Source organism: Candoia aspera, chromosome 8, assembly GCF_035149785.1.
Source record: "Candoia aspera isolate rCanAsp1 chromosome 8, rCanAsp1.hap2, whole genome shotgun sequence".
Lineage (NCBI taxonomy): Eukaryota > Metazoa > Chordata > Lepidosauria > Squamata > Boidae > Candoia > Candoia aspera.
In genome coordinates this window covers 39,119,061-39,146,573 of record NC_086160.1, presented here as the reverse complement: position 1 = coordinate 39,146,573, position 27,513 = coordinate 39,119,061, and the positions used below count along the sequence as shown (strand labels likewise).

Here is a 27,513-nt window from a genome sequence, read left to right as displayed (position 1 = left end):
GTTTTGATGTATGGAAGAGTTGTCCTATTATTAGCTTGTGATGGTTTTGTTGCAATAGGTTGTGTAGTTAGGCATTTTTTTAATGAAGTTACATGGATATTTGTTATGTTATAGGATGTTGTATTAGTAGCTTGTTTCTTCTTTTTGGAATTCTGGTTTATAGCACTTGTGGAAATATATTTGTTTTATGAAATTTTCCTTTGGGTTCAGATCACTACGGTGAAGCCATTGCTATCTATGTATCTCTTATAGTGAATGTTATCTGAGAATAGCCAACTGAGAAGTTGAGTAGGATTGAAAATGGCTGGTTGTCAGGGTGAGGAGAAGTGTTGGGATATTGGCAATAGGGTTTTGATTATATTTTGAATAGATGCTACAAATTGGAGTGGGTAGTAATTTAAAATTGCACTGTTAGACCCCTTCTTTCAAGGGTTCCCCTGCAAAGGACACTTAGGATAAGCTGCCAGCAGTGAGCCTAACTCCTGACACATCCTAGTCAGTCTGGCTGGAGAATTCTGTAGAAATTCTACCAGGAATTTCTCCCTTGATCCTACCTTTAGGAAGACAGAAAAGAAAAAGCTTTGGCTCTTCCTGCCAGAAAGCTTAGAAATGCGCAATCCTCGAGCCAGTTCTGAAACATAGGCAATGTGCAACTGTGTGACCTTGGGAGAACTGTGTGAACATGGGAAAGTTTAAAATGAGAAAATCCCTTATTAAACTAATAAAGTCGAACTTCTAGGTATAAAAAGGGATTTTGAAAGGGCAAAATATAGGCACAGAGAGAGAAATCAATCTGTTTCACATACACACCATACCATATCACTAGCCAGTGGGGAAAAACATTTACCTATCAGTGCACTGCGGCAAGAAAGGAGAGGGTCTGACTTTAGAACACTGCCTGGGCCTCTACACAGCAGATTGGTTTGCCCCTTCTCTCATATCCTTTTTGGACCATCACCAAAGAGGGAGGGAGGAAGGAAGGAAGGAAGGAAGGAAGGAAGGAAGGAAGGAAGGAAGGAAGGAAGTGGGGAGGGAGGGAGGGGGGAAGGAAGGAAGGAAGGAAGGAAGGAAGGAAGGAAGACACCAGGGCAGAGGAGAAATGAAGTCCCTGCCCTGATTGTAGACCATGGAAATTGAAACTGACTAGCTGTTACAAATTATGTCTCTGATTACATCAGAAGGAAAAAAAGTGATTGAAACTGACTAATTTGGGGAAACTGGCAAATAAATTATAAAAGCTCTGTTTGACATCCCTCATTATCTTCTGGACATTGCAGTGACAAAAAGCAGGCTGATACAGCTAAAGGAAAGTTTTCCACTGATGCTGTTTCTAAGAATGGTTAATATGAAACTATGTTAATATGCCTTTTTTTCCTCAAATAAAATACTGGATGTTTGCTCTTCTCTAACTTGTTCGAAATCTGAAGATAAATTAGCATCAAAATTATAGAAATGGGAAGGGGGAAGGGATGGGTTGAACAGAACTTGGGAAACAAGGTGCTAATGGAAAGGACAAGAAAGAGGAAGAGAAAAAGGACAAGGAAGAGAAATGGCTGTGGCAGAAATTGGCTAGTGAACAGAGGACAGAGGATATGTTCATACCTCAAAATACTCCCAAAGTACACCTCTGATCCCACACACAAAACAGGACAGCTAATCTCACTTCCAAGATAATTGATAACAAAAGTATTACTGGTCCTATAGACCTTAAAGCTGTGATTTGGAAGTTAGGGTCTACTTAAGCCTGTTTCATTCATGGCCTGGAGATGGGCTGGAGACAACTTATGGGACTGAAGGAAAATTGGGTTATATATCAATATATAACAATATATTGAGAGCATTTAAAATTGTGAATGCAAAAAATAAAATAAGAGTTGGATGAAATGTTATCCTTGTTTTAATCATATACTGTATGTATCCATATGGAGTATAGAATTTCCTACATAAGCTTGAACTTTAAAGCAATTAGGAACCAGGTCATGTAAGGAGTTACCTAAGAACATCTTAGGGATCTGTGTACTTCCTCAGTTTTCTTCTCTGGAGTACATGTTTATTTGGGGGCCCTTATGCTCTATCTTGGCAATCTAATAGTGTACAGCTAATCTTACAATAAGATAAAGTTTGGAAAAGTCTTTATCACATGCAAAATTGCTTTGCTTGGCTCACTGATGCAAGTTACCTGCTAATAACAGAATGGATGTCTGAAGCACTTGCTTGTCAAAAGGGTATAATTACCTTATGCTGTATAATTAACTTTAGATCTTTCTGATATGACTAGTTTCCATAATGTATAAAATTATGTTCTTCTTTTTCTAATTATGTTAATATTAATGCAAACTCAATAATCTTTCTTTCAGCTGAATACAACAGAGGCTGTATACATACATTGTGTGATTTATTTCTTATAATCTAACAGCAACATTTCTAGATGGGATAAATGATTAAATTTTAAGTAACACTAGCTGCATTATCACAATTCTTTCAAGACATATAAGCAAAGTGCTCTGTTTTTAAAAAAGGAAATGCATGACTGAGCCCTGTCATCATCCCTAAAGAGAGGCCTGCTCCTTAATCCTAAAATTGGGGAGATGGTCATTATGACTCAATGGAAAAAGATATCAATCTGTATATGCAAATAGGCATATAATTACATGACTATATTTCTATTTTTAAAGAAGAGACTCACGTGGAAGGGAGTTGCTTAACCTTCAGTATCTAAACCAATTTAATTTGTCATTGTAAGATATGTTTTTCTAATTCCCTTCCTATATTTACAGTTTAGGTGGCTTGTTTTCCCTTTTCCACACATAAACACATTAAAGATCTTATACTACCTTTAGGTAATACAGATATACAGTATATACCTATTCTTTTCTTGCGAGAAGAGCAATGACAAATCTCGATAAAATAGTTAAGAGCAGAGACCTCACACTGACAACAAATGTCCGCATAGTTAAAACAATGGTGTTCCCCGTAGTAACATACGGCTGCGAGAGCTGGACCATAAGGAAGGCTGAGAGAAGGAAGATAGATGCTTTTGAACTGTGGTGTTGGAGGAAAATTCTGAGAGTGTGTCAGGGTAGCCCTTACCTCGAATAAGACACGGACTCACTTAGTGGGACTAAGGATTTCCGAGTTTATTGAGGTAGAATGCATACGAGGAAAAAAGACAGGAATGGGGGTGTAGTAGCAGGATGCCCTGTTTATACTTTAGTGGCGGACCTTTCTCTGCTCCACCCCCCATTGTCCCCAAGCCAGTCCGGAATGGTGCTTAGCGCCGGTATTGCTCTCTGATGGGTTTTCCGGGCTATCTCCGATGTCTTCTCTTTGTTTCTTTGCCTCCGTCCGGTGCATGTGCGTCCCCCCGGGGTAATGGGTAGGAGTTCCCCTGATCCATTGATGGTTCCATGTCCTTTTTGAGTTGCTCTCCTATTATCTGTTGATGGGTTTTGGATTATGTGTGCTTAAGGGATTATGTGTGTGGTTAATGGGACAATGGTTGACCCTTCCTCTTTTCCTGATGTGCATGTTCCCTGTTGTGATGCACTTATGCCTTGCAATGGGGAACATGACAGAGTGCCTTGGACTGCAAGAAGATCAAACCAGTCCATCCTCCAGGAAATAAAGCCAGACTGCTCACTTGAGGGAATGATATTAAAGGCAAAACTGAAATACTTTGGCCACATAATGAGAAGACAGGACACTCTGCAGAAGATGCTGATGCTAGGGAGAGTGGAGGGCAAAAGGAAGAGGGGCCGACCAAGGACAAGGTGGATGGATGGTATTCTAGAGGTGACGGACTCGTCCCCGGGGGAGCTGGGGGTGTTGACAACTGACAGGAAGCTCTGGCGTGGGCTGGTCCATGAAGTCACGAAGAGTTGGAAGCGACTAAACGAATAAACAACAACCACCTATTCTTTTGTGTGTATGTGTTAAATAGGAGTTTGAGTATAATTCTGTTTGTGCCAATATGTTCTCCTTGAAGTACTAATATATTTAAATTTTCATTCATTTGCATATATGTACAAATTTATCATATATACTGTGTATATAATATTACTGTATTATGGTCTATTGCTATTGAGGTAAATCATAAAATCCTTCCAAATTTGAAAGAATTGTGGTTCCTGCCTTTGATGTTTCATTATTTTGTTTATTTATTTATTATTCAAATTTAATTACCGCCCATCTCCCCCAAAAGAGAAGATCCTAATTTTATCGTGACTTTTGTTCCTATTGTGGCAATTGAAGAGGCCTTGTTAATCCACATCTCAATTGTTACATTATTCAGAGTTTTCCAGTGTTGGGCAATTATTATTTTATCCACTAAAATTAAATAGATAATAAGTTCCTTATTTGTAAACTTGAGATTTGGTCCTGTAAATAAATGCAGTAAGCCTAACTCTGGGGAGCATTCAATTCTTTGTTTAGTAATGGTTCTTATCTCCCCAAAAATGTTGTGCCAAAAGATTACAGCTTTATCATATGACCACTAGTAAAGGTAAAGGTTTCCCTTGACGTAAAGTCCAGTCGTGTCCGACTCTAGGGGGCGGTGCTCATCTCCGTTTCAAAGCCTTGGAGCCGGCGTTGTCCATAGGACACTTCCGGGTCATGTGGCCAGCATGACTCACGGAATGCCGTTACCTTCCCGCCGAAGCGGTACCAATTAATCTACTCACATTTGCATGTTTTCGAACTGCTTGGGGTGCAGGAGCTGGGACGAGCAACGGGAGCTCACCCCGCCGCGCGGTTTCGAACCGCCGATCTTCCGATCGACAGCACTACAAATGTAATAATTACCACCACCACTGCCTTTTCTTTTTTTAACAACCTCTCCAACATTTGGAAGGATAATTTTGATATTTATGTGCCAATCTGACTGGAATCAAGTGCTAGCAGTGTATAATCACCCACTGCAATTCTTGCTGAAAAGAATCCACTGGGTTTCCATAAGTCCTGCCAATTTGTCTCGTCTATGGATTTGCCAAGATCAGTGTCCCAAGCTTCCCGTAAACAAACAGTTCTTCAAGTGTGGTCTGGGGACCCCCCTTCAGAAGGTTCATTAAAAGGTAAAGGTAAAGGTTTCCCTTGACGTTAAGTCCAGTTGAGTCCGACTCTAGGGGGCGGTGCTCATCTCCGTTTCTAAGCCTTGGAGCCGGTGTTGTCCGTAAGGACCCGTCCATGGTCATGTGGCCAGCATGATGACACAGAACGCCGTTACCTTCCTGCCGAAGCGGTACCTATTAATCTACTCACATTTGCATGTTTTCGAACTGCTAGGTGTGCAGGAGCTGGGACTAGCAACGGAAGCTCACCCCGCCGTGCGGATTCGAACCACCGACCTTTCGATCGGCAAGCTCAGCAGCTCAGTGGTTTAACCCGCAGCACCACCGCGTTCATTAAGTCAAATAAATACTTTAAGATTTTCAATTTTAATTTCTAATACAGTAAATAGTATTAAATTCTCAAAATCAGCATAAGACTTCGTTACTGAAGCTCTAACATTCCTATTGCACAAAAGAGATTTGAGTTGATACCAGAAGAACCATGGTAACTTATCACCTATTCGTTGCTCTATCTATCTTTATTGAGAGATGCCCTATTACGATAAAATTCTTTTAATCTGTAAAGATTGTACTCTCTCAAAAACTTCATTTTAGTCAGACCATGGAGATCATCCTGATCTGTACTGTATATGTTATTAAGGGAGTTAAAGAAGAAGTACCCTTTATCAAACCTATGTGTTTACTCTCCTATATTGAAGCATTGTTTTAGTGAAAACATTTCCAATCTTTTTTATTTTTGAAAAATGTTTTTGGTGAAAGAACCAATGATTTATAAAATTATTTATAACAGTTTGGATCCATTGTTCTCAAGAGTCTTCCAAAATGAATGGAATCATATGCCCCAACTGTGCTGCTTGATAATATATTATCAAATTGGGTATGCTCCAGACTCCCTGTTTCTGAGGTCTACCTAAAATTATTTTATTTATTCTCAATGTTTTTGCATGAAAGCATATATATACTTGCCAATATCTTAAAACCTCTATATATTTTCAAAGAACTGAGTCAAATGTTCAAAGAGCACACACTATGATCCTTCACAAGTTTATGCTACCTGGGAATGTTAACAACATTCAAGCAAAACTTCCTTGCAGATGAAAATTGTCCATAGTAGAGAAGATAGATTTTCATATAACTTGGGAAAATCTATCCCACATTGCCTCAGTGGTTTCTTCTGGCTTAAATAGGCTCCAGGTTAAAAGTACAATAGTGGGGGATGTGCAAGGTCAAGAAGAAAATGGGAAACAAGAATTCAGATTAGATAGCATGGAATGGAATGGACTGGAAGAAATCCTACTTTAATTCCTCCTCAAAGCTTAAACAAGTTGTTTTAACTAGATGTCCTCTGCAGAAAGAACATATTTAGGGCAGCATCACCATGGCAAAAGCCTGCAGTATAAATAATATATGTATACAATGTGCACAGTGGTGAGAGAGGCTTTCCCACAGATTACAGATGATGCCAGAACTAGAAGTGGATGGGGAAACTTGTTACTTCTCTCACTTCTTTCTTTTTTTCTTTTTCTAACATAATATCTGTCTAATGTAATATCCAAACACAAAGCTGCTTGGAGAAGAAAAGTGATTTATTTCACTGAGGGACTGAAACTAGGCTGAGGTTCACATGAAAATTTGGCTAAAAGCCACAGTGCTCTTTGTTGGTCATGTCTTGTAAAAAAAATACAAAGTGCACCCAACAGTGAGCATTAGCTGTTCTTCTACACTTTTTACTGTGCTTGTCTATCACACAGAAGATGTACTTCAAGGTAGCTGAGACCCACGTAATCTAAATCACTCCTTGAATTATCAGTCTTTATTGTGCCATCAAGAGGGTGTAAACTCTTAGCAACTACATAGATAAACCTTCTCTAGGATGATCTATCCCCAGCCTGGCCCTTCAGATCTTAAAACAGTTGCACCCATCACTGCTGTAATTGCATCCATCCACACTGATGCTGGTTGTCGTCCTCTTCTCATTCTTTCCACCTTTCCTGGTGTTATGGACTTCTCAAGTGAGCTGGGTCTTCACATAATGTGTCCAAAATATGATAGTTTGAGATGGGCCATTTTTATTTGAGCAAGAACTCTGAATTGATTTGTTCTATGGTCCATTTGTTTGTTTTCTTGGCTATCCATAGTAATCTCAAGCATCTACTTAAATACCAAAGTTCAAAGGCATCCTCTTTCTATCCTGCTTCTTCAGAGTCCAACTTTTGCTTCCATAGAGAAGTCACAGTCACAGAGAAAATCACTGCCTGCACAATTCTGATCTTTGTAAATTTAAACACCTCTCAGCATTTGAAATATAGAGCAGACTAGCACTTTAGGGTAGCAATGAAGGCCTCTTCTAAGGCCTTCATTGCTACCCTAAAGTGCTAGTCTGCTCTATATTTCTTCACTGCTGTTTGCTTGCAGACATTTCATTACCCAACTAGGAAACATCTTCAGTTCTAGTGAGCATGGGGTTTGTTCCCTGTTTTCATGATGCTAGGGAGAGTGGAAGGCAAAAGGAAGAGGGGCCGACCAAGGGCAAGATGGATGGATGATATTCTAGAGGTGACGGACTCGTCCCTGGGGGAGCTGGGGGTGTTGACGACCGACAGGAAGCTCTGGCGTGGGCTGGTCCATGAAGTCACGAAGAGTCGGAAGCGACTAAACGAATAAACAACAACAACAAGCTTGCCCTGACAGTTTTGGTGGGTTTTCTCCTTGGTAGTTCCTTGATTAAGGTATTGTTTTCTGCTTGATTGTTTGTCTGGTGTCAATCCCTGCTTATCTGGGTGTGGGCTGCTGGAGAGGATGTTTTCTGGTCTTTTTGTTTCCTTCTTAGCTTTTTTATTGTCTCTTTTGAATGGTATGTAAATATGGTTTATGTGTCTGTTGATGGCTGATTTGTCCAAATGCCAAGCTTTCAGGAATTCCCTAGCATTTTTGGATTTAGCTTGGTCTTGGATACTCACAGTTTCCCAGTTGAAGCAGTAGTTGAGTTTGTCCTTGTGTTGTGAGATTAAGGAGTTTTCATCATGTCTTCTGACTCCTAGTTGTGTTCATGGATGCGCTCTGCTAGTCTTCTGCCTGTCTGTCCTACATAGCGTCTGTTACAATCCTTACACTGCATGTTGTAGATGACTCCTGTTTTTAGTTCTTGGGTTACTGGATCTTTTGGTTTACTTAAGATGTTTTGGAGAGCTTTAATTGGTTTGTGTGCTATGGTGATGCCGTGTAGTTGTAACAGTCTGTTGGTTGTTTCTGAGATGTTTTTGATATATGGTAATGTTATCCTTTTCATAGCTTGCATTGGTTGTGCTGTAGTGAGTTTATTGGTCAGGCATTTTTTGATAAAGTTGTGTGGGTATCCATTTTGTTAGAAGATGCTGTACAGGCAGTCTGTTTCCTTTTTCTGGTGTTCTGGTTTGCTGCAGTGTGTTTGTACTTGGATTGGCAGAATATAATAAGAAATTCTCCTGCTTCATTTCTGTTCCCTAGGTTGTACTGTCCACCTATGTTCTCTCCTTTATTATTTTCAGTTTGCCATTTCACACTCCAACTAGAAGCAACACATCTTGCTTGCATGTTCTATTTCATATTCTGTTTCAGAATTTGACCATAAAATGGTCAACTTTCTCTCTGTGTTCTCTTTCTGAATCTGTGGCTAGAGCATAAACTTGGATAACCATCATATTAAAGGGTCTTCTGCAAAGTCTAATTGATATTATTTGTCATTGACTGCATTATACCCAAATACTGTCTTTGCCATATCCTTCCTGATTTCTCACTGTTACTTCTTCATGGCCTGAATAGTAAACAGTACCACCTTCTGAATGAAAGTGTCAAATTCCAGTCCATTTCAATTTGCAAACCTTTTGAGTCTTTTCAGACCTTATCCATTATCTCTGTCACATTACCTCTGTCTCTTGTGAAATTGCAAAAATCAGGCTTCTGCAGAAGTACTGAAAGTTTAAGCATAGAATTCCTGCAAGGCTGTTAGGCAAAACAATATGACTCCATTGCTTCTAACAGTAAAAGAGACACAGCCACTGTGTTTTGCTTTGCTTTATTTATTTATTTACTATTATTCAAATTTAATTACTGCCCATCTCCCCCAAAAGAGGGACTCTGGGCGGTTTGCTCACAGACTTCTCTCCATGTTCTCCAGCATTCACAAAAGCTATAGAAGGTTTCTGCACAGCATGTGCCAAAACCCTTCTTGCTTTTACAAGAGCTGAAGGGTGCTGAGCAGGAGCTGGGGAACAGAAAAAAATGAAGGAACATGGATGTTTCTCTGCTTCACAAAGTTTTGGGGAAGGGCTTCATCTGATCCTTCAATGAAGAGAAGCACCCTTTAAAAGATTTGCACAGCTAAATATACAAAAGAACATTGGGCGTATGGCACTGTATGTAGTTTCAGCCTTAGATGGATTAGAAACAAAGAAAAAGAGTGGAATAGAAATAATTAATTGTATAACTTGGGAACTCAAAATTGGGCTGGAATGTCAAAATACTGGATGCTTTGAAGGAACTTCAATTAAAACAAGGTAAGAGGCTACACTTAACATTCACTTTCAGTGTGAATCCTATAATTTAAATGTGCTCTGTTTACCTACCAATCAGCTAAGAGAGAAGTGCAAACAACTACTACAGTGCTGAGAACTGGAGATTCCTAACCTAATTAAAATATTGACATAATGTGTTCATGGTAAGTATTGTTACAGATGTATTTATTTCTTTATTGGATTTGGAGGCCACATTATATCTGTAACACTAATCTTAATATTGAAGAAATGAATTGGTATTTTGTCATAATATTTTGGTAAATCTTGTTTTAAAAATGATTTTTATATTTTTGAAATGTTAACAGTTATTCTTAACCTGATATTAAAGAAAGCAATGCAGTGCTATGTATGTCTATTTAAAAGTAAGTCCTACTGAGCTGAATAGATTTTTCTTTCAAGTAACTACATGGAATTGCAACTGTAATACATTACTGAGAAATATAAATGACAGGTAACAGATGTGCTTTCTCATAAACCCCCTTTCCCCCTTAAGTATTAAGCTATGCTAAATGAATTTCTTTAATATCTATTTTATTATTTTCTACTGGCGCTGCGGGTTAAACCGCTGAGCTGTCGATCGGAAGGTCGGCGGTTCGAAACCGCGCAGCGGGGTGAGCTCCCGTTGTTAATCCCAGCTCCTGCTCACCTAGCAGTTCGAAAACATGCAAATGTGAGTAGATCAATAGGTACCGCTTCGGCGGGAAGGTAACGGCGTTCCGAGTCGTCATGCTGGCCACATGACCCGGAAGTGTCTATGACAACGCCGGCTCCAAGGCTTAGAAACGGAGATGAGCACCGCCCCCTAGAGTCGGATTCGACTGGACTTTACGTCAAGGGAAACCTTTACCTTTACTTACTTCTGGTACTATGTAGGAAGGCAAATAATGAATTGTTTCCATTGGTTATGTTGCTGGGATCAATTGTTTTCAGATCAACATTCTAAGTGTCCTAATAGGAAAGTTGGTGGGCAAGAGCTGATTTCTTAACAGGCACCATTCAAAGCAGTGGCGATAATCTTTAAGGCCTTAAAGGTCTTAGGCCCAGGATGCTACAGGGTGTACTACCTTCCATACCACATTGCTTGAACTCTACGTTCTGATGGAGACAGTCCTTTCTCTGATCTAACTGTGGTAGAAGACTAGTTGATTAGTACCTTATGGTTGGCCATAATTAATTGTGAGACTTCCAGGTGGCCTTTCACAATTAGTTAACCTTTTTTTTTTGGTATGGGAACTCACAGGGCCACAACTAGGGTCTGTGTCACTTGGGCAAACATGGATTCTGCGCCCATTTTGGCGCTCCCCCAGTGCTCATTTTGGTGGCCCCCCAGCACTCATTTTGGTGCCCCCCAGTGCTCATTTTGGCGCGCCCCCCCCAGTGCGGTGCCCAGGGCACATGCCCCACTTGCCCCTCCTTAGTTGCGGCCCTGGGAACTCAGAAAGAATATGCATTTAAATTTATGTTGTATTTTTACCTATTTCTATTAGATAATCTCTTCTTCTTAGCCTTTGGATTTGTTTTTTTTTAATGATGTTGCATTATATTGATTTTCATTGTTGATATCCCCTTAGTGATATGTAATCAATAGGTGGTTGAAATATAATTTTCATATAAATATATCAGCCAGCTAGCCTGTATTATTGTTACAGATTTTTTTTGTAAGTAACACTCTGTCTACCCACTGGTTATCTTTGCTGCTTCTGTCTTTCCCTTTCTTTTTTCTAGCAACATAACATTTTCTAGATAAAGTATTTTCTAGTTTTACACCAGAGTTCAATAAATCTCTCAGTACATATTTAAATTTTCCAATTATTTCAGTGGAAGAAGTGCAAAGCAACAGAAATAGATCAACACTATATGTTGAATGAAAAAGGCTTATGGGTGGAAACGTTCTAGGTGCTTATTGAATTGATGATGGTTTTTAATCAGAATAACTTTACTAATATAACAATACATGTTTTAAAAAGGAAGATTTTGTTCCAAAATCTTTAAAAAATGGCTAGACTTTTATTCTCTAATATTGTTGAATCACAGCCCAAGTGCTTAGTTTTTCTTTTTTTTTCTTTTTTCTTTACTATTCCTACCATTGTGATTCCACTAAAAGCTTATTGCAAGAATTGACTATAGGTTTCTTCTAAACTATCAAAGCTGAAGTCAAAAACAAGTCAGGTTGAAACATCTTCAGAACCAACATATAAAAAGGACTCAGAGAATCCTTTTCTCTGATTTCAGAGAAAAGCCTTGATCTGAATGGAGGCAGCTGTGTAAGATTTTCTCACTTTCAAAGCTCCTGTCCACCACAGTCCCTTATTCCACCTGATAACCCACTTCCAAAAGTCAGAAAAACATCAACTATTCCATTCTTTTCTAAAACAATCCAGGAAGTAGTTGTTTATGGGGGAGGGAAAATAGGGGAAAGTTATAGTCCTATATCCACAATTGCAGTTTAACACAGCATGATTATGGCCAGCATGTCTTCCCTGCTTGGCCCCCAAAGTTGTTTGCATCTCATCCTCAGCCCATGAGTGAAGCAACCGTAAGTTATCATTAGGTGCACTGGTTCTAAAGCAGTATTTTTTCTCTCTAGACTTACACTATACCACCACAGCTTCAAGATACTGTATGTAAAATCTGTAACATTTGTCAGTCTTTGGAAAGAAGGTCAACTGACTCCAGTGAGTGTGATCAGAGGTATGTTTTGGACTAAGGAGATGTCTGCATGCTCTCTGCCCCCTAGCCAGCCATTTTTGGGGCAGAAAGCCAGGAAGAAAACCACTCATCTTGCTTATAGTGAGTTGCATACTCATAGATCAGGACAACACCATTCATTCGTGACTTAGAACAGATATAATAGAGACAGGTTACTGACTGACACTCGGGATAGCCAATTTATGCCAGTGTTGTTTTGTGGTGACTCCCAGCTACTGAGTACTTCAGTCATCCCTGAGTCCCAAGACTCTATTATTATTTCCCCATTACCAACTTACAGCATCTTCTAGAGTTTCCAATCACTGTTGTGCCAAAAATATAAACAGGATAGGCTTGATATCACTTCATTGATTGCTATGTGATACTATGAAGATGTTCTCAGTTACTAGTGGAGAAATAAACTACATCTGAAAAAATTACTTGCAAAACATACTTCACATCCTAGTTAGGAAAGGTTGCTAGCTTCAAGGAAGCTTTTCTTCCAGTGGACTTTGTCTTCTGATCTTTTAGGCTTGGCCATAAACACTACACAACACTAGCATTTAACACATTCATAAACTAGCTCAATTCAGCCAACAATGGGTTTGAACAAACCTGAATGATTCCATCAGCCTGTAATCTCCCTTCACATCTGGCAAACAAAGTACTGTATTTCATTTTCTTGTAATGTGTTTTGAAAGGGTGTGCTATGGAACCATTCTGAATAAAGAGTCACAAATGGGAGAACTTCTGCCCTATATTGCTGAGCATTGGCTGCCAACCCACCCTGCTAATATGGAAGGCCTGTACAGCTGGGAAAGTTATATGTACCTTCACCAACAGAAATAAACCCAAGACGAAAAAATTCCTTATGTTTTTTGTATATTTGTTTTGTCCATTTTTGTACACCAAGGCAATTATTGTCTTTCCACTTGATTCTTGAGCAGCAGTTTGCTCCCATTCCTTTCACATTAAGTATGTTCCGTTTTCTTTGTCTAATGAGCTGAGTGGTTATGAATAGTAAGGACAGACACTCAGTAATTGTTTTAATTATTAATTTATTTGTTAGATTCCTTTACTTTTTATATTATATTTTCACTAATGTGAGTTAAATCAAAATATAGTTGGGTTTCCAGGGAGTTCCCCTGATTCATTTTTCCTCCTTTGATAATATTAGTCCTAGGCTGAACATATTTCCTTGAGACAAAAACAGGACATTGGGATGGCAAGATGGGACGGGGTTAAAAATGGGACATTGGGATGGCAAAACGGGGCAGGGCTGGGCAACAGGCAGGAACTTCTCCGGTTTTCTCGGGCTGAGAATCTTTGGATTCCTTTGTTTGCAAGAGGCAAGGCTGAGCTGGAGAGTCTAGTGAACGGTTGTCCCTGACAAGTTGTTCCTCCTCTTGCTGTGCTTTTACATTCTTTTCTTCCCACTGTTTCAAGGCAGAAGCCAATTGGCTTGCCCTTTGATCACCGCCTATCAGCTGATCCTGTTTTTACCTTTTTAGGCTTCCCGCTGGGTTGAGCTCTGTGGCTTTTTTCCCGCCATTTCTGCTGAGCTCCCCCTCCTTCCACTCAAAATCAGACTGCATTCTGACAGGTTTGCAGGAACTTTCAAATTTTTAAGTAAGGTTTTTAAGAAAACAGGACAAAATGGACATTTATATTAAAATGACAGGATGGTCTGTAAATGTTAAAAAAATGGGACTGTCCCATTCAAAACAGGACATATGGTCAGCCTAATTAGTCCAAATTCTGTGAGAATATACTATGAGCTAGTATAAAGTTTGCTTCTGACTTGGAGCAACAGCTCCCAGGGCTCTACAAAGGAGCACCAAAGTGAACTGAACAGATTAAGCATTCTTGGAGCACTTCCTTTTCAAATATCCTGTTTAGTGATTTTAATCAATTGTCAAGAAACACGAATCCAGCAAGTATTTGCTGACTGCTCTTCAGCAAGCAAGGACCCGTGGCTCTTACCCTTAACCTCAAAGAAATAATGAATTCTGGAAAGGAACAGGAATAATTCAGATGACCATCTGTGTTTTCTCAGTTTAATTAAAAAAAACCCTGTCTGGATAGAACTCCAATTCTTCCAAGCTGTCTTCACCAGCTGGCTGTCTTATGCATCAAATTGGTCTATTATCTGATCAGTGGCAATCATTCTCCAAACTGATCTCTTTAGATTATTTTTTTCTCTCTCTCCCTCTCCTCCAAGTCTGAAACATTTCCTGTAGGGAGAAAATAAAAGGTACATGACCCTTCAGAGGTTTCTAAACTGATATTCAGGGAAGTCACAGTGAAGTTGAAGGTGCAGAAGTCCCATCAAAGAGCAGGTTAACATTTTCACATGGAACCTCAGATATATTTATTTTGAAGCAAGTCCCACCAAGTTAAGTGGGATTCTGAAGCATCTGTAGAATTGTCATTTACCTGGCAATTCTATTCCTATTGAGCTCATTTTTAAAGAGCCATGCTAAGGATTATGATTTTTGTCAGCTAATCAGGTTTCTTGAAGAGTCCAACTTCCCCATTTAGTTTATAGAAAGACGATTTAGAATGGTCCAGTAACCAGCAGTGTACACATGTAGGAGTGGACCAATTACAAATTCAGCTAAGGGTGAGGGGAAAGAGAGAAGCTGGGGAATAGGTAGCCAAAAGGCAGTGAGTTTAAATGTATACATTCGACACAAGCTGTCCCAAGAACTCTTGGATAAATTATGCAATGGGATTTCTGGATTTCATTCAAGTAATTATGTTTCGATTTCTTGCATTTCTTTCAGTGCCAGGAAGCTCAAGGCGCCACAGATTGCAAAAAGCTTCATTGATTGTTCCGTGCTTTAAGTTTGATTTTGTGACTTGACTTAACTTTGGAAAAAAGGTACATTCACTGGCCAGGGAACAACTAGCAGGTAATTGCCAAAGATAGCTCCACTCTCACTGCCTTGTTCTTGGAAAGGGAGGGCACTAGGCTTCAGCAGGGGAACATCTAATTCCAAGGCAGCCTGGCAGAGATCCATAGACATTTGTTGAAGATGTGGCAGGGATGGGCCTGGAAAGTTGGTTACATGATAATGGTACTGCATAATTTTGAAAGGTTGAGTCTGTGCATGCGCATGCATGTGTCAAAAAAAAAAAAGGCTAGAGAAGTCTGTTCAAGGATCTGGTGTGTCTGTGTGTGCAAGAAAAACTGGCTACTTTATGGTGGTTTTCTGCATGGGCGGACTTAAAATAATTCATATTTCATGGCCCCAATACTATGTACATTTCCAAGTAAGAGTGTGTGGGTTTACACCTCTGTCAGAAATGTGCTGTATGTTTCCTCATAAGCCCCCCAGGGGTCAATCCGTGACGTTTACTTCCAAATAAGCATATGTAGAACTGCAGGGTGCCTGTCTAGCAAGCAGGGTCGGAACACAATGGAACTAAATCTAAGTAAAGAGTCATAGGCTGCTATTTGTTATATATGCCCCACCAATAGAAGCCTATGGAGGTAGACATCTGGAGAACTTCCAAGACATTTTGAAGCTCACCTCATGCCTTTGGCAGAGGCTTCTCAGAAAGTTCAGGGCAGAACAGTGTTCTCCAACCTCTGAGAAATCCTATGAACTTGCTTTCCACTTTCTTGGCTTCCTGATTTCCTACCTGCATAGATTTCCAAAACCAATTCACATATCTTGCAAAAATGCATTAAGTAGCTTGGTTTTGATTTGGCATGTTTCTTGTGGTTGTGTCATTGTGACACATTCAAGGAACTAATGTAGAGTGAGGCAAACTGTATCTTATTACTATGAACAAATTTGATTCTTCTATTGTAACACTGCAGGAGAAAGGCTGAGCCCACCCTTGTTTCCACTTCTTCCCAAACTCTAGGTTCAGGCTGGCTCCACAACACCCTCCACCTTCCCAGGAGGCTGAGCAGGGTGAGGGGGCAGCTCTTTGTGCCAGAAGCATCATCAGGGGAAGGATAAAGGATGTTCAGCATCTGGAAAAGGATCAAATACTCAGCAGATTTGTTGCTCATAATAAGAATCAGTTACGTATGTAGCACTTCTGAATGTGTTCTGTGGGCTCCCTTTTATTCCTTCTACAGTCTTTGCCACACTTCTGAAGGAGTGGGGCTGAGAGCAAAATGGCCCGTGTTGCTCAGCTCTGACCTGACTTCAAGTCCTGTTCCTCAAGTCTACCGATTCTGGTTCTCTCCGGAGCTCAAGAGAAAAACTGAGTGGGTTCCCTCAGTCCTCCTCTCTATTTCAGAGTAGAAAGAATAGGACAGACATACATGCCAGGCTTCTTTTTGTTTCTTGGTCATCTGCTGTATAATTAGTTTTCCACCAGCCAATACTTGGCTTGAAGTAGGCCCGCCTGCTGGAAGCATCGTAGGGCTTTCTCCGAGAAACTAGTAACAGTTTAATGGGAAAATTTTTCCTCAAGAGGAAACAACCCCACACTGTCGGGTTAGGCAGAGGTATTTCCTTCACTCACGCCTCTTCCCTACGGCACATTTGTGTGTGTGTGTGTGTGTGTGTGCGTGCGTGCGTGCGCACGAAAAAACCAAAAAGGCAAGCTGGCAGCTTTTATGAGGATTTTGAGATGAGAGCGCTTACTTGCCGCGCTAAGCCAGAGCACCCGCAGCTGTGCTTTGTCCAGGGTCCTGATTCCAAACTTCGAGCAAATTAGTCAAAGCTTCACGATGTCGCTTGGCTGATTCCACTATCTGCGCTAGAATCCACACTGTAGATTGATGTAGAGTAGGGATGATAACCTTGACGGAAATATGCAAGACTGTTACCTAGGCAAAAGGGGCTGAAACATTTTTAATCCCTGAGAAATAAGATAATATTCAGAAGCAACTTGGGCAGATGGCTCTCTGATTCACTGGGGTATAAGAAGGGGGGCATGGGGGGCACGAGGTACAGCACAATCAGACTTGCAAGATTCTGTTATTATAGCCAATTTCAATAAAGGTGGTTTGGAGTTGATTTCCTGGTCTGGTCTCCTGGTGGAGTTGACAATTACATTGTCCCAGGAGGGTTTTCAGAATGGAGCAAAGAAAGTGAGCAAATTCTTTGAATTAATAATGTCAGATCAGACACTTTCACTGGGAAAGCACATAGAGGCAGCAGGACCAGGATCTAACTTTTGTGTGCACTAAAATAAATGGAGGTGCTAACCAATATGTGTTCATTACTATAAAGCAGGGAAGGCATCTGTCAGTTACATTCTGATTTTTAAAAAAATTAAACATACAGTTACTGTAACCAAACTGCCTGAAAAGTAAATGTAGAACTTCCAAAGAATATAGCCTGCATCTTTAGTGGATTAAAATTTCATCTGGCACATTATGTTCAGTAAAATATGAATGTGTTGCTTTAAATTTTAATCATACATCAGAACAGGGATACATGAAAGGTGACAGAGCTTTATCCATAGATGTCCGAGGAGGTCAGGCAATGAAAGGATAGCTCTAATTTCATTTAGGCACATACATTTGTGGGGAGAGCACGCAGGAAGGCTCATGGATTTGGAAGGCTTGCAAAGGCAGCCTTTCACTGGTACCAAAAGGTTTATACTTCCTAGGGACAGCTGCATTTCACATCTGTCAAAGGCCAATCAGTGACTTAATATATAAAGTGTAATTAGACAAAGAAGCCTCCAAATCCAGAATTCCTGTTAAATTCTTCGGTCTGCTTGATCCAGCCAGATTTTCTGACCATTTGTGTCACCCCCAGACAAGAACAGTTCCCTCCCTCCTAATATTCTGGAAATCAATAAAGACCTGGTTGTTCTGCAGAACTACGAATTATCAGTATGTTTACCCTGGGATGAGTGATGGGTACTACAGTATTAGGACTGTAACCAATTTCTCACTAAGTTCACAGAAGCTAAAATATCACAGAGGTTAGTATCCAGAATATATTACAATCCTTGTCAGAATATATTACATCAAATGGCACAACTTTATTTCCTTGATAGGTTTTTTGGAATCTTTTAAAAAATGACTAAATAGGAAATCACAAAGTATGAATAAACTTGGTTAGATTGCCCAATTCAGCAATTGTTCTGGGTTTGAATGATGACACATTAAGACTGAAGATTTGTTTCAAAGTCCTTTCTCCATCCCCAAAAGAAACTTGCAACCAGTAACTGAGAAAAGGATCGTTCATGTTTATTGACAAGGATTGTAATCCAGACCTCAGCTGAGCTACCTGAGTTTCAGTGAACCTAGCATATCGTTTAGTCGACATTAAAAGCCCCAACTTTTTCTCTAAATGCTTTGAACTACAACCCTGATCACCCCAAACTCATTGACCATGATTCTGGGAATAATAAGGTCTGTAATCTTACTCATCTGCAGGTCTACTATTGGGGAAGGCTAGTTTAGTATATATTAATATCAGATGAATAAAACAATTTCTATCCTGACCAGAAATAATCCATTGAAATGGTGATGTTTAAATAAACTTAACTAAATGTAGCATTGAAGTTTGCCTACTTCAATCACAAATGCACTCTTCATTTAATGAATATATTATAACCCCTTATTTACTGTAGGAAGTGGTGACAAGTGTTTAGCATTTTGGAGATCACTTGTCAGTTGCTATTAAAATCAAGATTAATTCATATTAATGATATGCATTCTCAGTTCTCCCATGGGACAGCATACATTAAAACAACTATTGCAAGTAATTAAATTCAATACAGGGGGTCAAATATTTTTAAAAGCAGGATTTAAACTCAAAAGTTCATTTGAGAGACAAGCATGAAATTCAGGTCATCTTGTTAATTATCATTTGGAACATTAGGGATTTGAAAGTTTCACCTTAAATCTTTGGGGGGAATTTGGGAAAATGTAATTGTTTTGCATTTATTTTTCAATGTTTCCTTCAGTTTAAGTACTGAATGGTTCCTATTTGCTTTAAAATTCCAAACTTGTAACCAAATACACAACTGCCCTGCCACATCACTCTGAGCCTGCCAACTATTTTCTCCTTCTGGCTTTTAGCTCTCTCGTCTAAATTTATTTTAAATATAATACAATGAAAATACAAAAATATTATCTATGGATTTTTATTAGGCTTTTGAGATGCTCAGTAGTTTAGTCTAATTAGACAAGCCAAAAGCCTTTTGGAAATTAAGCAAATTGGACAACCCTTGTTAATTAGAACATAATTTAAAGTTTGAAATTATATCACTGATAAAGTAGCCTAATTAGCATCACGATATGGTAATAGCCTACCAAGACAGCCATGTGGAGGGCTGGCATGAACTCCTTAAAGGCTTGCAAGAATCTGTTTCCTTTCTATGATGTCATTAATAAAAGATTTCTATAGACTTCAGCCTTTCAACGGTTATATACAATTTATAGTACACACAATGCATTAGCCCATAGTGTGGCTTCATTTTTTTTTTTTACTATTATGAAAACTAATAAATTCGTCAAGCTGAATTAAGCATACAAATCAGATGAGGCATAACAGATTACATATTGAAGCACCATGTCTCCCGAGCCTAAATGAAATTCAATCTAATAATTCCTTCCTGGCCCGGCCATAATTTGTTTAGAGATGTTGTTCCACTCCTTTCCAAGCGCTGTTCACACAATAATTAAATGATACTCAAGCTTTTAACTTTGATTTATTTCATTTCTCTGAGCTGGCGACAGTGAGAGCTGATACAATGGATTTTCATTTATATATTTATTTTCTTGAAAATTACGAAGCCTACAGTCTGGGGTGAGAAACTCACTGAAGCTGCATTGTATGAAATTAAAGGGAGGAGGAGGAGGGGAGGAGGAGGAGAGAGAAGAAAGGAGCCTACTGCACTGAAATTAAAAAATAGCACAGGAACATAAAAAGAGTCCTGATGGATCAGGCTATAGGCTCACCGAGACCACCATTCTGTGTCACACAGAAGCCCACTGGATGTATTTGGGAAGCTCACAAGCATGTGCTCTTTTACTGTCCCAGCAACCAGTTCTTAAAGTATGCTACCTGTGATTCAGGAGATTACAAACAGCCATCAAAACGAGTAGCCTCTCTACAATCTTAACAGATAAACACACGTACCCCCCTCCATAGATATTTTTAAAGATGGAGCCCAACTATCATAACCTTATTAGCCCCAAATACTTGTTTAGTCTTAAAATCAGGAATTGTGAACATAAGTGGGGCTTCAGGCGTTGTGGAGTTCCTAAGGTGTCAAACTGCAGAAGAGTTGCTCAAGGTAATCTAAATACTGTAGGTGAGGCGCTCAATTTCCCCGACGTTCCCGTCGGCACGAAGCACACCACTGAACGCCTGGGAAGGCCAAGCCGGGAGGCACAGCGCAGTTAAGAAAAACTTGCTCGCGGTTGGCAAGAAGCACAACCATCAGCGGTCTTTGCTGCAGCGGTTAGTCCTCCTACAGCCACCACCGAGCGGCTCCTCCCGCAGCAGCTGCCCCTCGACGCACCAACAGCAAAACAAAGGTGACGGCGTGGGAGTGACAGAAGAACGGTAGCAGCAGTGGCGGCGGCGGCAACAACACGCTCCGGCACGCGCCACCGGAGTAGGGGGCAGCAGCATTAGGAGCAGCGAGAGCAAACTCCCAGGAGCCCGCGCGGGAGAAAAAAACCGGGCGCCGGCAGCAACCGATCGCGCTTGTGCCAGCCGCCCATCCGGACGGCGCCATGTGTGCGCGCGCGTGTGTGTATGTGTGAGGGGCAAGGAGTCCTCCCCGTTGCACCTGCGCAATGGGGTCTCTTAGGCATCTCTCCCCCGCGTCCCCCTCCCTAATTTCACTGTGGTGGCTAATGAATGGTAGTAATTCGAAGTGAAAGGCTTTCGCAATTTATCCACACCCCTTCCCTCCATCTCACTCCAGCCGGTGGGCGAATGCTTCTCCCAGTACAGCCACCCTTGCTCCGCACCGCCTTCTCCAAACTGGGGCCTTCCGAAAGTGCCTGACTAGAATTCCCATCCCCCAGAAAGCTTTGGCTGTCCGGGTTGGAGGCCCTGGAGTCGTAGCCCAAGGCGCTTAGCGGGGCTGAGGGTGGGGGAAGCCTGTCCTCACTGACACGCCTCTCCAAAGTTCACTCGCGGGGGGCGGGGGGGGGGAACCAGTTCAGAAGTCCTCTACACCAAAGCAGCACAACGGTTCTTCTGACCTGTCAGCCAGCAGCCCCCCTTCCAGGAAAGTTCAATTTACACCTCCGAGATGCGGTCAAAACGGAGGGCCCTAAGCAGTCCCAGCCCTCCGCCTCTGAGGATCCACCGGACACCTCCCTAACCAAGCGAGTCCGAAAAGAGGACCGGGGCGCGACTTTCCCCGCGCCCTTTCTCGCTCACATTTCGCTTTGGCTCCCCAGCACAACCCCCTTGCCCTCTCCTCAAGCCTTTCTCCCCCGCTTGCACGCCACCATGCAGTCTCTCACACACTTTTCCACACTGCGTCTTCTCACATCGTTTTCACACCTCCCGCCAACATTTTTCTGATGAAACTCCTTTCTGGTATGTCTCAGCATTATGTGAACGCCCGCCTTTTCATACATGAGCGCGCGCTCGCGCACCCACCCACGTGTATACACGCGGGGCAGGGGCAATGGCATCACACACTCCGACGCTTTTCGCCACCTCCAGGCTTCTTCTTTGCGCTCCGCAGCTCGCGCCGCCCCACACGCGCTCTCGCAGGACGCATGCGCCTCTCCCCAGTCAGCCCCAGCCTTGCCGCCATCCAATGGGTGGAGAGCAGCGAGAAACAGAGGGAGAGAGAAAGAGTCACACAGCCCAGTTACTCCGGGGTCTCTCTCGCGAATAGGCACCTGTCAGGCCAAGGTGTGCCGCAGCCGGCTGCTGAAGCGCGGCTGAGCCAAGAACAATAGGGCTCCCCTCGAAGTGGAGCGGGGCAGGCAGGAGCCGCTTGCAGACGAGAGCCTTGGGGGCTGTTGCTTCAGCCGCGGTTAGGTTCCGAAGGCTTCGCTGGCAAGGAACGGGAGGGAGATCCGGGGAGCAAAGCGTGGGGCAGGTGGAACAAGGGGACGTCTCAGGACCCTCAGTGGAGGACAAGGGGCAGGAGGAGAAAGGAAGACGGAGAAGGACTCGGCGTTCGGGAAAAGGAGGGACGGGAAGAGACTTTCCCCAAAGAGTTGCGAGCCGAGGGAGGGGGCAAGGAGCGTACGGCGGGGCAGCTGTAGGCACAGTTAGACGGCGGAGCGAGGCAAGAGGTGGCGGCTGTACCGGAGGGAGACGGCTAGTCAGGCGCCCTCAGTTTGTGCGGCGGCGGCGGCAGCGGCTGCAGTAACTTCTCAGCGCGCGTCTTTTCCCGCCTCTTCGCCGTTTTGTTCTCGCCGGCGTTCCAGAGTCGGACCCGGACCCGCCGGCGGCCAGGATGATGATGATGTCCCTGAACAGCAAGCAGCCCTTCAGCATGGCTCATGCCAGCGGCGGCAGCCTTCACGAACCCAAGTACTCGGCCCTGCACTCCGCCTCTCCCTGCACGTCCTCGGCCGCCGGCGCCGCAGCGCCTTCGGCCAGCTCGCCCAGCAGCAGCAGTGCAGGCGGAGGCGGCGGCGGCGCCAGCGGCCGGAACAGCGCCTCGAATAGCAGTAGCGCCAGCAACAGCAACACCACCTCCGAGGCCCTGCGCCGCGCCTGCTTGCCCACCCCGCCGGTAGGTCGCTCTCCGGGCAGGGAACGAAGGAGCAGCCCCTCGACCACCTCCCGGCCCCATGATTATTTCATTGGGAGCCAGCAAATCAGTCCGGCGCCTCCCGCCCTCCCCAAATCCTATGGAGGCTTTCAAGGGGCTCCCATGAATTTTTATAACCCAGGATGCTGGTCGAGCCGGGCTGCTTGCAGGCGGCTCTGTGTGTGTGTGAGAGAGAGACAGACTGCGACTGCTTGGCGTTTCCTCTGCCCCCGGCCCCTTACTTCGTCCTTCTGTTACTCTTTTTCTCTTTTCCTTTTCTCTTACTCTTCTCTCTTTGCTTTCTTTTATCATCTATTTCTCACTTTCGAACTCCTCTTTCTTCCTTTCCTTCCTCCCACTGTTCTCTATCTTCCTTTCTCTTTCCTTCCATACACTTTATTTCGCTCCTTCCAATTCTTCTCCTTCTCCCCTTCCCCTTTTTTTCCTATTTCTAACCCCCACCCCACCCCATATCATTTCAACAGGGATAGGGCTGGCTTGGATGGCACCCCAAGGAGAACAGAGTGGAATTCCCTTTTGGCAGCAGTAATGTGTGCCTTTTATTTGCAATTGCAGAGCAACATCTTTGGAGGTCTAGACGAGAGTCTGCTAGCCCGCGCAGAAGCCCTGGCTGCAGTAGACATTGTGTCGCCGGGCAAGAGCCACCACCACCACCCACCACATCACAGCCCCTTCAAACCTGACGCCACCTATCACACCATGAACACCATCCCTTGCACCTCAGCCGCATCTTCCTCCTCGGTGCCCATCTCGCACCCCTCTGCCCTGTCCGGCACCCACCACCACCACCACCACCACCATCACCACCACCAACCTCACCAAGCTCTGGAAGGAGAACTCTTGGAACACATCACCCCAGGACTGGCATTGGGTGCCATGACAGGTCCCGATGGCTCGGTGGTTTCCACGCCAGGCCACGCTCCTCACATGGGCAGCATGAATCCAATGCACCAGGCAGCTCTCAGCATGGCACACGCCCATGGGCTACCCTCGCACATGGGCTGCATGAGCGATGTGGATGCGGATCCACGGGATTTGGAAGCCTTCGCAGAGCGGTTCAAACAGCGGAGGATCAAACTGGGAGTGACTCAAGCGGATGTGGGCTCAGCCCTGGCCAACCTCAAGATCCCCGGGGTGGGGTCCCTCAGTCAAAGCACCATCTGCAGGTTTGAATCCCTCACCTTGTCCCACAACAACATGATTGCTCTCAAGCCCATCCTGCAAGCATGGCTGGAAGAGGCAGAGAAATCACACCGGGAAAAGCTCACCAAACCAGAGCTCTTCAACGGAGCAGAGAAGAAGAGGAAACGCACCTCCATTGCTGCTCCTGAGAAGCGGTCCCTGGAAGCCTATTTCGCTATCCAACCGCGACCTTCCTCGGAAAAAATTGCAGCCATCGCAGAGAAATTGGACCTCAAGAAGAATGTGGTCCGAGTCTGGTTCTGCAACCAAAGGCAGAAACAGAAACGGATGAAATATTCCGCTGGGATTTAAAGTATTTGGAAACCTTTCTGCTTAGGGGGAGAAAACAAGTATCAAAGGACAGAAAGACATTTCTATTTCTCTTTCCTGGAAAGAAAGAGACCAAAGTTCAGAAAGAGAGTCCGACTGAGAGACATTTGGACTGAATGGACAAAGTATCAAGTTTAGAAAGTTGGCAGCAGATTTTATCGGGTTTGCAGGCTCAGACTTAAATTGGCATCAAAGACAGACTGATTTTTGTGAAGGCAGATAAGAAATCTTTATAAAGGACGGAAGACATATCAAGTAAGAGTTGTTTTTATTCTTAAAGACATCACCTTTGCTGAGATGTAAAAGTACCCTTTACAGCTATTTTTCAGGATTTAAAAAAATTAACTGATTAGAGAGACTGAAACTTTAATCTTGATTAGAGAGGCATCTCAAAAGTATTTTGATTTTTTTTAAAAAAATTATATGGCAGTTTCTCTGTCATTAGACTGCATATTATAAATATATAGATATAGATATATTTTTACTGTGGTTATTACCCATTTCCTTCTCTGAAAAAAATGCAGAGGGAAAAGTTGATCCTGCTGTGCTTTTAAGATCTTTTAAGAGCTATTATTAGACTACTGCCAAACAACCCCCTGTAAATTATTAATTTATCTCTCTAGTAACTTCATTTTGTGCTCATTCTAATTAATTGCACCTCTTTCATCAAAGGCTTGATTAAAAAAAGTAAAAGAAAATGGTATAGTTAATGTAAATTAATTATTTTATGTTGGTTAGTAGAGTTTATGAATTTGCGCTTTTTTCCTTCTTATACAAAACTTCCTCTTGAGCCATTTGTATATGTCCCCAAAATTAAGATATGAGTATTCTTATTTGTGAGGCATTCTCACTCTATAGTGGCTGTCCTGCGTTGTTTGTGTAGTCTGACTCACTTGTCCAAGGAGGTATTTGTTGACTGCGTTACATATTTAATGGGGATTCCCCCACATACTCTCCACCACACACACTACTTTAAAAAGAAGCACTTGAGTAGGTGACTGTGGCGGCTTTGTTGCTTTGGATTTCCTTTCATTCAAGTATTGTCTATTCTAGATTCCGACACTAGTTCTCATCATTGTTCAGATCTCCTAGTTACTCTTTTATTCCCTTTGTTTGCAATAGATTTGCATTATTTCTGGAGGTTTTATAGGTAGAAAAGCCAAAACTACATTAGAAAGCGTAAAGGAGAGTGAGACAGTGAGTGGACCGAGAGAGACAGTGCACTGTTTGTAAATCCACATTGTTTAGTATAATTCTTTTGGATCTCTCCTTCCCCCACCCACAGGTACTTAGATTGCAGTACCGTTGTGTATTGTAAATGATTCATTCGAGACTGATGCACATACAGTTATATTCTTACAGATTTCACTGTATTGCTGTTGTTTAAAAGTTATTTGAAATTTTACTTCTGTACATTATAACAATTTATTTGTTTTGTTAATAGAAAAATTATTATTATGGCAATGTATTAATTTATTCAAAATGTTGTCTAAATGTCTTTCATTAAAAAATATTTTAACATTTTATTGACAAACCTATGTTTCTCAGGTTCCTTTTCCCAAGTATAGATTGTATTACTGAACCTGAAACACTTCCAGAATCAGTATAGATATTCATTTACATGGCAACAGATTTCATAAGATATTGCTAAACCAGTATGTTTAGGACCAGAGAATCAATCTGTGGCAGCTATTCCAGATTTAAATAGGTCTTGTCTCTTTGCTTTTCTATATAGCTATTTTCACTGATCAAACTTTCAAGTTTTTCCTATTTCACACTGAAAGACAACTAGATTATCCTTAGATATCTATACTTACTGGCAATGCAAGGATTACATAATGATTTTCCTTCTTTATGTGAATCTTTAATATAGAGTTGATACCTCATGAAGAGCACTTCCAAAGTAAGAATTGGCTTAGGTGTTTTCTGGCCATAGATAGCCAGGTTGCAAAAATGCAGAACATGGACAGGCAAAGGTGTTTAAGAATGTTGGAAGGGAGCTTTTCAATTATCCTGTCTTGCTATCTGAGCTCTGAAAAATGATGAGAAGAATGGTTGAACCTCAAATGCTCAGCACTATCACTGTAGCACCAAGTACATAAATAGACAGATTAAGAGGCAGATGGAAACCCACAGGAAAGGGTGGGGAGGGGAGGGGAGGGGGGGAAATAAAAACTTGCTCACTTACCAGTCTTTCTTTCTTGCAGCAGTTAAAATACTTTAAGAACTAGAAAATAAAAATTATCTCTCCCATACCCAAACTAATCTATCCTATAGTAAGAGATGGCTTGAAATATATGCTGCTATAGATTTAAACACATTGACTAGGGGGTAAAACAGACTCATTCCCAAGCAAATGATACTCAGGATGACAATGTTTGAATGGAAAAAATTCTGAAATCAATTGTAAAAGATGTTTATATGGAAAAACTCCCTCAATCTCCTAATTTAGGGGAAAAAATTCCAATCAAGAGAGTGAAAACTCTCAAGGGAAAAGGCTGAGAAAAAATAGCAGATATTTTTCTACTCCACCTCTCCCAGCCTCCCAAAAGAAAACATTCCCACTTTCTATCTCCCCTTGTGTTTGATAAATGATCACAAATCGCCTGGATCAAGGGCTAAATTAAAGCTATACCCTGAGATCAAAAGGTAGCCCTGAAGGAGTTATATAAATCCCCTGCAGAACGCGCTCTTTGTGCTGTAAAGATCTAGCCGCCAGAGCAAGTTTTGTATCTGGCATATTCCGTCTTCTAGAGGATCAAACTAAGATGTATAAATTGGTAACCTTGTTGCCCAAGGAATCTTTGATGTAGCGAGTGAGAATTGAGACAATGGCGTGCTGTTTTTCCGTTGGAATTTTTAAAGAGAATCAAAGGAAGTCTGCTTTGAAATGCCACTTAATTCCAGAAATAGAACAATAATTGAAAGGTTGTGAGAGTTTGTGTGTGTATAGACAGACGAATGTATGTATGCACGTGCGTATGTATGTATTGAAATAGCCT

General features: G+C 41.9%; 1 protein-coding gene across 1 annotated transcript; it reads left to right on the top strand.

Annotated features, from left to right (window-relative positions):
• The first annotated feature begins 22,332 nt into the window (after nt 1–22,332).
• On the top strand, nt 22,333–24,751 carry POU4F2 (POU class 4 homeobox 2). Its single transcript, XM_063309976.1, has 2 exons — nt 22,333–22,960; nt 23,555–24,751. The coding sequence occupies exons 1-2, from the start codon at nt 22,679–22,681 to the stop codon at nt 24,491–24,493; spliced, it is 1,221 nt and encodes a 406-aa protein (XP_063166046.1). The 5' UTR covers nt 22,333–22,678; the 3' UTR covers nt 24,494–24,751.
• Nucleotides 24,752–27,513: the final 2,762 nt, after the last annotated feature.